At 39.0% G+C, this 13776-nt stretch overlaps 2 protein-coding genes across 2 annotated transcripts in view; one reads left to right on the top strand and one right to left on the bottom strand.

The window, feature by feature from the left end:
- Nucleotides 1-8833, top strand: part of zgc:101566 (Transmembrane protein 263-B-like) — a 67110-nt gene extending 58277 nt beyond the window's left edge. The window contains exon 3 of the mRNA XM_053505908.1: nucleotides 4249-8833. Coding sequence (XP_053361883.1) covers nucleotides 4249-4529 — 281 coding nt within the window. The 3' untranslated portion in view covers nucleotides 4530-8833. The remainder of the gene's footprint in view (nucleotides 1-4248) is intronic.
- Nucleotides 8834-10192: 1359 nt separating this feature from the next.
- chst1 (carbohydrate (keratan sulfate Gal-6) sulfotransferase 1) lies at nucleotides 10193-13410 on the bottom strand. Its single transcript, XM_053505315.1, has 2 exons — nucleotides 12972-13410; nucleotides 10193-11866 (listed from the first exon to the last, which is right to left on the bottom strand). Exon 2 carries the CDS (start codon nucleotides 11804-11806, stop codon nucleotides 10541-10543), a length of 1266 nt encoding a protein of 421 aa, XP_053361290.1. The 5' UTR covers nucleotides 11807-11866; nucleotides 12972-13410; the 3' UTR covers nucleotides 10193-10540.
- Nucleotides 13411-13776: the final 366 nt, after the last annotated feature.

Raw genomic sequence — 13776 nt, 5'->3', positions numbered from 1 at the left:
TCTGGTTGAGACTCGCGCCCCAGCAAGAGAATACACACCAAATGCTACCTTTTGACTGGCTGCCTGGGTTTCATTTTCTATTTATCTAGGGTCTCAATTTGTTCCCGTATAATGTATTCAAACCTCACAGCCCTACATCAATACTCCGGTGAACACATTAAAATAAACAACGCTTATTTATGGACTACACTACCTGGAAATGTTTTAAGTAAAACCATCAAGACTAGAGCGAGAGAATGACATGTTGATATGTAACCATGACGACCGTTATCAAGTGCCCACAGTAGCATATTAATAGACGGGCTTGGATAAATAAAATGAAATGGATTTCCCATTTTCAAACCGGGCATTTACGTAACGGGAAGACTATTCTGTTTTTTTGTGTACAGATACGATGAATTATTCGGTTAGCCTAATACTTTAGTGAAAATCTAAACGTAATTAAGTAAAATTATTATTTTAAACAAATCTACATGCAAATAAAATAAAAAACATCTGAATATAAAAAAAAAAAGAATAGACGGTGAATTGAGCTTCGTGTCAGGATGTTCTTTCTGGCCTGCATTTTATTCGTCACATTTAAGTTATGCATTTTTTTGCTTCATTAAATTTGTTATTTATAAACAATAAACTGAGTTATATGTTTTAAAAGCTGACAGCTGACAGAATCCAGAAATAAAACTAAAATAAAAATAAACCGCCCATAGTTTCTTACAGTCCATAGTTCCTTTCCAAAACCCAAGGTCAGTTCACACTCATAATTACAAACATAATAGAAGCAAACCAAGACTAATGTGATACAGGATGCACACACAAATGAGCTGACCCTGCTTCACTTATTAGCAATAAGCTCATTTGCCTTCTGCTTTCATTCTCGCTGCATGCAGTAAACACCAGCGCGAGAGCAGTGAAGCATCCACACAGCAGGCCCACCTCTCCTCAGCCCAACGACTTTGACCTCCCGCAGACTTGTGCCTGCTCTTCCTCTGCGCTCGAACATGTGAGTCAGAAGGAGTTCAGTGAAGTAGCAAGAAAACGAAAAAGACCACATTGTGTTTCATAATTTCCCACAAACGCTTTTGTACGTGCGTTCTGTTCCAAGCAACGTTTGGTGTGGAAGTCAATTGGAAAACAATTTAACAATTTTAAGAAGGATTGGCTGAGATGACTCCAGCATCACAATGTATTCGTTCTGACTGTGTTGATCGTGCCGTTTATCAAATAAGAGATTTTAGTAAATATCAGGTAGCCTGGGTCAATTCTGTACTACACACGCACACACACCTATGCAATGTATCACTATCAGTATTTTTGCTCACATCAGTCCCACACAAAGATATAAGATTTGTTTACTCCCCGAGGTGTATGGCTTTGTTTTGCTCGGTGAGTTCGGTTCACATGTCTGTGGTTACAGTGTGCCGGGAGAACGAAAGGAAGCAGAGGTGATGGTGATGCTGCTGCTGCTGCTTCGTGAGGTGTGTGGGACTGCATATGGTCTGCCTATTACACAGCATGTGAGGGCGAAAGATTTCATAGAGTTGGCCAAAATAAGTTTCTTTTTTTTTATGGGAAAAATAAGACTCTGAGCAGGTTGAGGAGAGATTGAGGTCAGGTGGAACAAAATAATGAGTGGATTACCAGATATGATGTTAATCGACATTAGTTGGGTTTGAGACGTTACAGTATGTGTGGATGAAAGCATGAATGGGTGAATAGATGGAAGGGAGCACTTTGGTAATTAAAGGGGGAGTCGATGAATGGATGGATGGATGGATGGATGGATGGATGGAATAATGGATAGGTAAATGGATGAATGGATTGATGGTCAGTGGCTGAGTAGATAGATTAATAAGCCAATGTATAGTAATATTGATGGATGAAAGAAATGGCTGAAGAAATGGAAGGTTGAAGCCAATAATTTTAACATAATTTTCTGTTGGATACCTGGGCACTCTGGAATCCCTGATAATGAGAAAGCATTATTTAAAAAAAACATGCTCTATCAAATGCTTTATACCCACCAATTTAAAATGTATACCTGTCCATCAAAAATAAATGGCAATCAAAATGGGGCCAATGTCTAAATAAAGAACTACATGAAATAAATCCATATGTTGGATCAAATCATTCATTTCCTTTTAATAAATGGACATACTATAAAAGGACATTCAAAAGCTACACACGTTTTTACTATCTAGAGAAAAGCCGTGCAGATTATTATTAATATTATTTATTTACTTATCTAGTTTTAATATTGAATAACAAAAACTGACTCTCGCCATGAATATAGCCATAGAAGCTGGCATGGCTTTAAAAAAGTAAGAAAAGTAAAAAAGAATGGAAGGGTGTCTCAGTTGATGAGGAATGGGAAGGTTAATGAATACTTCGATGGATGTGGGTCAGTGGGTGGTGGAACAGGTGTGAGTTTATTAGTCGTGGATGGATGGATGAATGGAAAGGTGAATGAGTGCATGCTTTGATAGAGGAATGTTAAGGGGGGTAACTTTTAAAAAGAAAATTGTTGTGTGTAGATGTATAGATGGATTGATGGAAAGGGTAGAGGAGTCAGTTGATGATGGATGGATGGGTGGTTCTGTGGATGGATGGATGGATGGATGGATGGATGGACAAAAGGGTAAGTTAATGAGTCTTTTTTAAGAAAAATGGATGGATGGTGGATGGAAAGAAAAAAATAAACAGTTGGAAGATTGGAAGGGTAATCAGCTGGTCATGGATGGGTGGAATCAGTAGAGAAATGGAAGATAACCTGTAGTTAAAAAGATTGGATGCTTGAGAAAATAAGTGGACTGGTGGAAGGATTGGTGAATGGATGGATGGATGAATGAGATAGGAAGGTGGGTGAATAGATAGGTTGAAGGATTGGTAGATGGGTGAAACAGCTGGTGGTGGATGCATGGAAGGGTAAGATGGTTGAATGGCTGGAAGGGTCTTACTTCTGGAATGGAAATAAGAGTCAGAGGGTGAGTTTTAGGATGGATGGATGGACAGATGCAATTGTGGAACCATAGATGGATTGGAAGCTGAGTGGATTGATGGATGGATGGATAAATGTAAACAGTCAGAATGATAAATGGTAAAAGGTGAGTATAGAAGTAATCGTGACAAGAACATAGAAATGGTCTAGAAGTATGAATCATACAAAATCACACCATGTTGTATTCCACAAATCATGCACATCGCAGTGTAACATATGACGTACCACGTATTAATTGTCCATCTGCTGCTCATTAGTTCCCCAAAGTGGGATTTAGGATTTAGTCAACATCGACATTAATGTTGTCCAAGACCAGCCTCGCACTGGATTAGTTATAAATCACAGCAGTTGGCAGGAAAGATTTCCCATACGGCTCTGTGCTTTCTGATTTGATCAGCATACAGCTCATCTTTTCCTATAGAAAATTCTTGCATGTTTCTTTATTACACCTAAAATTAACTTAAGGAACATCCCTAGCTATGTTTTACAAAACACGCAGACAAATCTCAAATATATCACTGAAATGTTAAAGTAATTACTGCCATTTATTGACATTTTGTTATAAATGCAAGGTGCCCAAGTGCTTAATTTTCTGTATAATTATCTCCTGCTTGGCCAGACTTTGGTGCCTGGTTAAACAAAAAAAAAAAAGAGCTATCACAGTAGTTTGTTTTTTTTTTTTTTTTACACAGACTGTGACATTTCTGTTCTGTCCTTGAGCTAAGTTTTTAATCTCTTTTTCTCCAGTCCAAATATCAAGCTGGAAACTTTTGGCTAGTAATTTTACATCCCCCCCCTCATTACCAGCGGAGACGGAATTTATAAGGCTGGAAGCAGCCTGCAAAGTCAGACAGACCTTTTATTTTGGCAGCAAGCAAATTTCGGTGTCACTTTGACGGGCAAAATCTAGCATCACCTTCCTAATTAACCTCTGTTGGGCAGGAAATACGCCGTTTCTCAATCACCTTCAAAGGTTTGGCTCGAAGTATGGATATTGAATAGATGCTAAAGCGTATGAATATAAGTTCTTGAGGGCTAACAAGTTTTTTTTCTTTTTAATTTATTCCTTATAAAAACTTTCTACTTGTTTGTAACTAATTGAACTTTCACCTTTTAATGCCAGATCCTGTATTTGTTTCCAGTGTAAATTATTAAGATGTTGGATTTGAGCGAAAAAAAAAATCTGCTTGTAATAAAAAAATTTTTAGCATCTCATCAACTAATTGAAACTTTTCTTCTATTCTTTCACTCAGATTTGGACAAAGACCATCCAAAGAGCGAAGGGGGTGTGGTCTGGAGGATGACGGGTGGCCTCTTTAACCTGACCAAAGGAGCGGTGGGCGCCACTCTTGGAGGAGTGGCCTGGGTGGGCAGCAAAAGCTTCGAGCTGACCAAAACGGCCGTGACGAGCGTCCCGGCAGCCGGGGTGGGATTGGTCAAAGGCAGCGTCTCCGTGGTAACAGGTGGAGTCGGGGCGGTTGGGTCAGCCGTGGCCAGCAAAGTCACGACGAAGAAGAAGGACAAATCGGATTAGCGTGCCTGACGGCTCGGTGCACGTTTACTCCGACGTTTCCGTTACTGTCTGAGCAGGTGTACGGTCACTCTGTTGGGTTTGCGCATTACCAAACAGTACATAATGCTGATTATGATTATGATCAATTTTCTGGCTGAAGTTGCCCTCTTGTGTCTCACATTACAAACATTGTTAGCACTACAGAAGGCAAAAAAGGTCAACTTCTGCATTTACTGCTGGCGTGCGTCTGATGATCGGGCTCTTTTACTGGTTGTTCGTCTAATAGTTTCTAATTCTTTTTGTTTATTTTGGCTTCGCTAATATTATAAACGAGGGACAGGACAGCTTCATTTACATGACTTCGGGGAGGAAAAAAGAATAAAACGTGAATACATGGCGTATTTTTTAGGACGTACACGTGTGAAATTGAAGTATTACAGGATTTCTGTCTTTTCACCTTTTTCTCTAAAATAACAATACTTTTCCTAATCTGTAATATATCTTTTGAGGAAACTAAAACAAAACATATACAGATCCTAATCCTGGAAAGCACCCCTTTAATCAGAGACGGTGTTTAAATATTCATTCCAGACACAACACGTTCGTCATGAAACTCTGTGTCTTTGAATGAATGAAGGAAGAAATTTTGTGACGCTTAAGTTTCCTATTAATCCTGAACCCCATAAGATAAATGGTGTCTGATTTTTAATAGTACTTTTCTTTCATGTTAGTAATAAATGAATAAGGACGTGCAAAATGTAGTTTCTAGGCTTCTAATCAGACATAGACCCTAATATTATTCTTCAGAGTGCATACACGAATTAAAACACACTCCGGTCCGTATAACACTGGCGTTTGCGTATAACGATAATCGCTTTCCATTTTAATTGTTCATATATGATATGATCTGTACCTGTCTCAGTGGGCTGCGCTTACATCGGATTAGTGAGCTGACTAGAATGGCTAGGTAGCTGATTTAAAAAAAAAAAAAAGGATAAAGAGGATGTATGATACATTCCTGTTATAAGTAGTTGTATACCAAGGCGTTATAGTTTTACACATCTTTAATTAGATGAGTGAATCTGCAAATACAATCAATACAGTTACAAGTCTAAATTTATAGTTTAACATTCAGGAATCACAACGGTATATATTTACGAATGATCCTTTACAGGTGCAAAAAGATGATTATTAGTGTTTTTACTTGTGTTACATCTGACTGTTAAGAAGAACAATTTTTGGTAGTGATATTAATTAGCCCGGAGCATAGAGGATAGAAAATTTTAAAATAAGAAATGCGAGGGGAATTTGAAACAGTGTCCGAAGTCACTTTGTATTTAAGTCTATATCAAGGGGAAAAAAAAGTCTGTTAAGACTTAAATACTGTCTACGTACAACGATGAAACTTAACAGCTCGTAGCTGAAATGTTACCCAAAGACCTTCTGCCTTTTAGCTTCATCCGGCTTTATTTTAATATATATATATATTTTATTTCCAGAAACACACTGAAAGCAGAGATAAAGATTACAGATGCATAAAGTCGCTTCTGCCAGGAATTCAAGTCCTGTTTCAGTTTTCATAGTTTTATAATAAGGCATGTTAGTCAGTTTTTAGTCAAAGTACAGCTTTTTGTTCGCCAGCAAACAGCTTCGACTTGAATGTTAGGCTTGTTAATGAATTTATGATCAATCCTTGTCTTATGAGCCGTCAATCGAGGACCATTAAAACAGCATGCAATTTGTTTTCTGTAAAGTAAGACCTACGTAGCTGAATGGTTATGGCTATTGATTGTAGGGACAGCACAACCAAACTACCACTATTGGACAATTGATTTTTTTATTTTATTTTTTTTAAACCAAAATGGGGGGAAAAAAGCCAATTTTTCAATTTTGTGCTCAAATCAAAAATGGAACAAATGATAACGAGCATTCACTTTCGGGCGTTTTTTTTTTTTTCATCAGACAATTTATATAAACTAAAAGTGTTTACTTGGGATGATATATTTTTTTTCTCTTAAAGATACTATTTAAGGAAGCCAAACATGTAACCCTTTGATGAACTACGGTTAAATAGTACTGTATAGCAGTTCAACCTGAAAGCAAGGTCTATTAGCAGCACAGGGCTTTTAGGGGCGTCGCTCTTACACGTTAAGATCTTTACAGCGTTTACAGCTTTGAAATCAAAACTTAATGTATCTAAACTTAATAGAAAATCTTAAATAAATAAGCACCAAGATTGACACGAAATTTACAATACGAGTATGGAGGCTAAATGTTTTAGGCTAACGTTTAATACTTTCCTTACAGAAAATGGTCCAGTGCAATTAAGATATAAAGGTGTGATAGTAAATCAATTCAAATTAAGCACTCTTTGAAAACTAACCTTTGAAAATTGAGGATGAAATATGCTAGCTTTGTCAAATATAATGTATATATTTTATGTGGTGCATAAAGTACCTTACTGTGAACTGATATACATGGGCTTGATCATCGACCAGGCATTGTTGGTTGTGTTGTGTTTAGTAATAATAATAATAATAATAATAATTAATGACATGCATTTTTGCTAAGTGCTTTAGAGCATATACTCTTTACAACATAATTGATTATATTTAAATATTAAGGATTATTTAAAAAAACAAAGGTGCAATGTTCACCCTGTATAATCATACTGTATATACAGTGAGTTTGTGTAGTGTTATGAAGTTGTTAATTCTTGTGTTGAGCTCGTGGAAGCTTTTTTTTCTGCTTGCAGCGCTGTTAATGCCAAATATCATCCCTAAAAGCCACATATAGATGTTTAAATGCAGTTCCTCAGAGGGGTACATGTTTGGGTTCCTTAAATGGCGCGTAAATCTCAATGCACTTTAGGAAAAAGTAAAATAATTATGTCTTTTAAAATACAACTATTTAGCTTTTTAGCTGTTAATTTTAAACAAAACTGAAAGCGAGCACTATTATGCATTGTTTTCTTTTTTTTTTCCATTTTTGGTTTAAGCACGAAAAATTATTTTTATTATTATTATTTTGGTTTCTGAAACAAATGCTTATAGAAGAAAGTAAAAGAAACAGATGTCAGATGTAACTTGTCTTTGATTTTTCAAGTTCAAATTTTTCAAATTTTATTCGTCACATACTGTACACAACCATATACAGTATGTCATGCAGTGAAACGTTTTTACGTCCTTGACTGGCTACAAATGAGAAATTTACGCTACAAAATACAATTAAACTATTAAATGCACTAAATTCGCAATAATAAATACTGGGAGTTAAGTTACGAGATAAAATAGAGGTAATTAGAATTTTTGTTTTTTTGTAATGAAAAACTCGGATTAAGGACCTTAACGCTTTCCTGCTTAGTTGTGAGTTTAAAACTAAAAGCGTCAGCCAAACGAGGATAATGTACACATGAGAATAAGGAATCGCTAATGTTAAGCGAGAACCTGATCAGCAGATTAACAAGTTTAACTATTGATTTGGAATCCGTTGGAATTACTTCTGACAGGAGATGAGCTCTGTATCATGTTGCCTTACATACTGTAACAACTCCATTTAAGCAAGAGGATAATTTGTTGAAAATCTACACATGTATAACGTACCTACTCAACAAACATCATATATTAAATGTTTTTAAGACGTTTATCGGCAAAAATATTTACCTGGATGGACGTTGTTGCATTGCATTCTGGAAAGACACTCGGTTTGAGGGTTCGTAGGTCATCGCCGAGCTTAGTTAGGCTCAAAATACCCATCGCGCCAGCAGCGCACGTTAAAAAAAATATTTGAATCATAATGCATTAATCTGTACCACAAATCAGGTAGACTATGTGGAATGAGCTGTACAGTAGTTGCTGTATAGAATATGGAAATGTATCTGCTATAACGCTTAAGAGATGTGGGCTTTAAATCCAGCACCAGTATAATTTCCACTAATGTAATTTGTCCCATCAACCTCAGTTTACTGTACGTAGAACTTCAGCACAAAGTGTTGAAAGTATTTTTTTCTGTTTTCCTTCGTGAGTTTCTCCTCCTTTGTGTCTTTTTAGACTCGCATTTGACTGTGTGTTTGTTTGTTTGTTTGTGTATGTGTGCAAAATTCCCAGCTTCTCATGACATGTCGCATGCTCCTTCCCAGCTCTTCTTACGCTGTCGAACTGTCTCGCTGTTCTGATCCATCTCCAGGATATTAGTGAGGGACCTGTTATGGTGGAGGCTCTGTTACTCGAAATTGAACTGTAGAAAAGTAGATTTTTTTGTCTATTATAGAACTATTTTTGCTAAATTGATGCTGTATTCTATGATTAAAGCAATTCTGTATTTTAGAGATGTGTCCGTTGCTTGTTTATTTATTCCTGTTTATTTATAGGCTCATGTAATGCACGAGACAAAAATTATTCCTACTTCTAGAAATGACTCTAAATACAGACCGGGTTCATAGGATATATATATATATATATATATATATATATATATATGCACATGATAAAGTAATGATGAGCCAAAAACTTAAATATTAAGTCTCGTTTTTCAAACATGTATAATGATCATTTGGCTTTTTATTAATGCCATAGAGCATTTTTATTACCGAACTAACTTTAATTAACATAAGGTCCAAATTGAAATTTATTATTATTATTGTGGGGATGGTCTGCATTTAATTCCCACTCAATGCCCAGAACCCTGTGCCAAGTTATAGGTGGATCAGATGGCGGCCACCGTGCAGTCAAAAGACCAACAATAATTTTATTTTATTAATTTTTTTTATTATTAATATTATCTTAAGCCCACTTGTTTTTTAAGTTTGACATTTCTATTGGACCCCCATTTAAATCCTTTTATAAATCACAGACCCCACATCAATCCTTAATGCATCCATAGACCTCACTTAGAGAAGCACTGGTGTACAGAGGAAGATGACGTCAGCACCCAAGCCGTACGTATGAAATGAGATGTGCTTATTGATTGCCGGTAAACTCCTTATATTGATCAAGGTCCTAGTGGAATCAGTCTTACACAGGATGGGAACAGATCACCACACCCCCCACACATACAGTGTTCGCACACTTATTCCAAACTAGGAGCAATTTTGTGATCTACATACCTGCATATGTTTTACCAGGTGAGAGGAAACTGGAAAGGCTGGAACCCATATGGACATGGAAAGAAGATGGACAAAAGAGCCATACAGTAATCTGAATTCATGATCAAACCCGTGGGAGTTGTGATGATGCCGGCTGCCTCACTGTACTGCTCTTATGAAAAGTGCTAATCACGTACACTCCATCGAATACGATTGATGGTGTTAATGAACAACAACAAAAAAAATCTTGATTCATTAAATGTATCCTATATTAAATAGGTTAATGTTTTTTTTCATTTGCACAAAAATGTCCTATATTTGCATTTTATCCATTTGGGATCTACACTGATACTCAGCTGTGTACACCAGCACTGTGTAAATATGCATACCAGATTCTGTAATCCTCCCGGTGCAGGGTAAAAAGAAATGAAGAAAAATATGATTTTCTATAAATGCTTACTGCACATTAATGCTGAATAAAAGGTTAATGGATTCTAGGGGAACAGAGAAAAACAAAACGGAGATGTCAAAACTCTACAATCAAGCACTGTATTTAGGCGTTATGTTTGAGAAAGCAGTAATTGAGAAAAGGCTGAGAAACGACACTGCGACATTCACAGGTTTATTGCATGGTGTTATCATTTCAGACCTCTACTTAGCACACAGATGTGTTTTTGAGTTCTTCACCAACAAAACATCCACCTTTATCAAAGCGATGGGTTGAATACAGGGACTTAAACAGGGGGATAAACGCAACGCACACGTCGTTCTCATCCTCAAGTCGAGCCCAGGCTTAAGTGAATATTTTGGTTTGTTTGTTGTTGTTTTTTTTTTTTTGTGCTGTTCGTACTGTGTGACGGCAAGCGATTTCACAAGTTCGTAGTGCAAACCGTGTCGAATTAAGGCAACAGTTGAAATGTAGAAAAATAGCTGTAGGTGTGAACACTCGCTACAAAAAGGGTGCAAAGGTCTTGTCCTCGATCAGTGAAAGGGACATGTTTTTGAGCTCCTCAGGCGAGTTCACAGCTCTGTAGCCTAGCTCTTCTAAAACCTGCTGACACACTGTCTGTGTGTAATCGACGATGTCGTGCGAAAGCTTGAGCCTCCAGCTCTCGGCGTTGGCAGCCGAGTCTCTCAGAGTGCCGTATTTATGCTTCGCCAATCCCTCGTTGCTTCCCCTGGTGTTGTTTCGAATCCACTCCTCCACCCCTTTCTCCATGGTCAATCCGAGGAAGTCGTAGATCTCACGGGTCTTTTGGAGGGGCCGGCGCGCCAAATCCTCGTATCGGACCAACATGTAGCGGCCGCGGAGCCATGCTGGACGCTCAGAGCCCGTGTTGATGGAACGCAAGACGTCGTCACACACCGTCGTGATTTGGCTCAGGTCGAGGTTGTATGGTTTACGTCCTGTGGCCCTCCAAATCCTCCAGAGGCGATAGGTATCTCGAAAAGTCTCGATCCTGGATGCCAAAATGCCTCTTGGATCCCGAACCAGTTGGACAACCTTCAGGTTGAGCCGTGGATCCTCCACTAGAGCGCGAAGGTCGCCGACTTCTGGGATCCGCACCGTCTTGATCGCGACGTGTCGCCTTTCACGGCAAGACTCGCCGGCCAGACTCAGGTTTAGGAAGGTGCACTTCCTCACGCACTCGCCCTCATCTATATTCACCTCATTGACATTGAAAGCATCGCACACAGGCGGGGAGCAAAGCGCCCGACTCGCTCCTCGTCGGAAAAGCTTATCTGTGGTGTGATTTGCGGGCAGAGGTTTGATATAGCTCTCCAGAAAATACAGGTCGCAGTGGTATAAGCTGCGCAAAAGGTCGCGACTCGCTCCGAGCATCACCCTGCGATCTGAAGTGTACCTGCTGTGGGTGAGGTGAGGAAGCAGGGCATTCTGGACGTGATAAAGCGGCTCGAATAAATAGAAGACGTCCGTGTGCTGGTTAAAGAGCTGGCCGGCGAAAGACGAGCCGCTCCGAGTGGTGGCCAGAATGAGAATGTGAGTCTTCGCTCTTGAGCCGTTGTATGGGAAATAAGGGAAGTCATCGCAAAAGCGCTCGAACGTCTCCGGTTCCTGAGCCAGGCTGCAGTTCACAGAGCTCGGCACGGGACAGATCTGAAAGGGCTCGGACGTGAACGTTCTGATCGCTGTGTACTGGATGGCGATGGACGCCAGGCCGAGCAGAATCACAGCCTTCCAGGAACATTGCATGGCGGAGGAACTTCATTTAGACAACGCAGGCTGATTCGGAGCCCATCGGCGAAGTGGCAGCTGAGGGGAAACGAAAAAAACTCAGTGAGTCGGGGTTCGGTTGCAGATTAACACGCAGACGAGCAGAAAATAACATCTGTCACGTTTTGCTCGATTAGGCACACGAACAAATTTAACAAACGATGAGGGTGAAATTGCACATGACTCTGCAACATTACTGTCAGAATTAACGTAGAGTCATCCGTCATCCAGCCAGAATTATTCTATGAATATGTTCTTGTTAAACAGTATACTAAAGATTCAGAAATTATATATATATATATATATATATATATATATATATATATATATATATACATACATACAGACATACATACACATTTTTTTCTTTTTTTTTATGGGTGGTATTAATTTTACCACAGCGTTATAATTCAGCGCTGTGTATGTGCTCCACTAACAAGCAAAGGAAGATTAATTAGACTAGCCTAGCCTACTTAAAAAAAGAGAGAGAGAAAGAGAGAGAGTCACTTAGTGTCTGATCACAGCTTGATCCTGAACATATTGCAAGATTTCTCAAGTCTAAAATATACATATTCACACTCGAACCTAATGAGAAGACCTACTGCACCACTGTCACAAAGTAAATACACCCCACCAACACCAAGAAAAACCCCAAAAACAAAATTAAAGCATTTGTGATTTCTACTTCACTTAAAAGTGTAGAGATCTTCAAAGCCCCTTTAGTGATCTGACTTCAAGCACCTGTGGAGAGGTTTAATAACGCTTAATGACTGATGCGTGCAATGCACAGGCTGTGTGTGATTAGGTCTTTAAATTGCCACGAAAGCAATAATATGCGGCTGTGTTTATTTGTTTTCTTTACCGCAGTGTAAAGAAGAAAACGCAAAACAAATAAAAGAAAGGTCGGATCTCAAATGGTCGTGCGCTCCCTATATCGGTGCACTGCATGGGGTAGGAATTAACTACGTCGTACACCCTATGCAGTGCACTATATCTGAAATAGAAATGCAAGAAAGAAAGAATTGGCATTGAGATACAGATAGCTGCAGAGAATGGCATTGAAAGGAAAATAGAAAACACTAAGAACAACAATAATTATGATGATGATGAACATAATTATAAAAGATACATTTGTTTTACTTGCCTATAAGAGTTTCAGTGTTTCAGCGAGGAGATGAGACGTGACGGTTCCCCTTGAACCCTCAGGCTCTGGGCTGTGATGTTACAGAGATGCAGTGCGAAGATTTTTGTCCATAAAAAAAAAATCTAGCTGTATCAAATCGTCCTGACGGCCCACATCAAAGGGTGTCATGCGTGTATGTTTTCTTTTTCCAGATCAAAGCATCAAGGTACAAAAAAAAAAAAAAAAAGATTAAAGAGAAAACGTATCACGCACGCACGCGTTCGCAGTCCTGGAAGGTTCAAATTGTTGATTTGTCCTCGCGCGCGATGGGTGGATGATGCATGGAGGCTGAAATGCGCGTGCCGGAGTGAGGCGCGAGCGAGACACTGCATATATATGTGTGTGCGCGCGCGCGCGCGCGTGTGTGTGTGGTAAATAAAGTGAGGACCGTGGGACCGACCGCGCTGCGCGAGCTCCCCTTCAAGACCACCTCAAACCCCCCTATGAGGACGCTTACAGGCTCCTCCCACTCTGAAAACCGAGCTCGTGAGTCAGAAGAGAGGTGGAAAAAAAAAAACACCCAGGAGACTAAACAACTTTTCATTCTATCCTAGCTAGAGTGCCAGGTCATACAAGTCATACAATTTGGAGGAAAGTGGTGTTTGAGTTACATCACTTTACATTATTTCTCAGTTAGCTCATTCAACTCTAAATAAATCATGTGGTCAAGAAATGGTCAAGCATGCTGTTGTACTGGTGTTAAAAACTGAAGAAATAGATTTTAGGGGTCCTATGGTGCAGTAGTGGTTAGCACTGTCGCCTTGCA

Source organism: Clarias gariepinus, chromosome 10, assembly GCF_024256425.1.
Source record: "Clarias gariepinus isolate MV-2021 ecotype Netherlands chromosome 10, CGAR_prim_01v2, whole genome shotgun sequence".
Lineage (NCBI taxonomy): Eukaryota > Metazoa > Chordata > Actinopteri > Siluriformes > Clariidae > Clarias > Clarias gariepinus.
Note: the sequence above shows the minus strand (reverse complement) of the source record. Positions and strands in the feature narration are given on the sequence as shown.

What these genes read in the sequence shown, in the direction of transcription:
- chst1 (XM_053505315.1), bottom strand. Translation starts at nt 11,806, where the DNA reads ATGCAATGTTCCTGGAAGGCTGTGATTCTGCTCGGCCTGGCGTCCATC.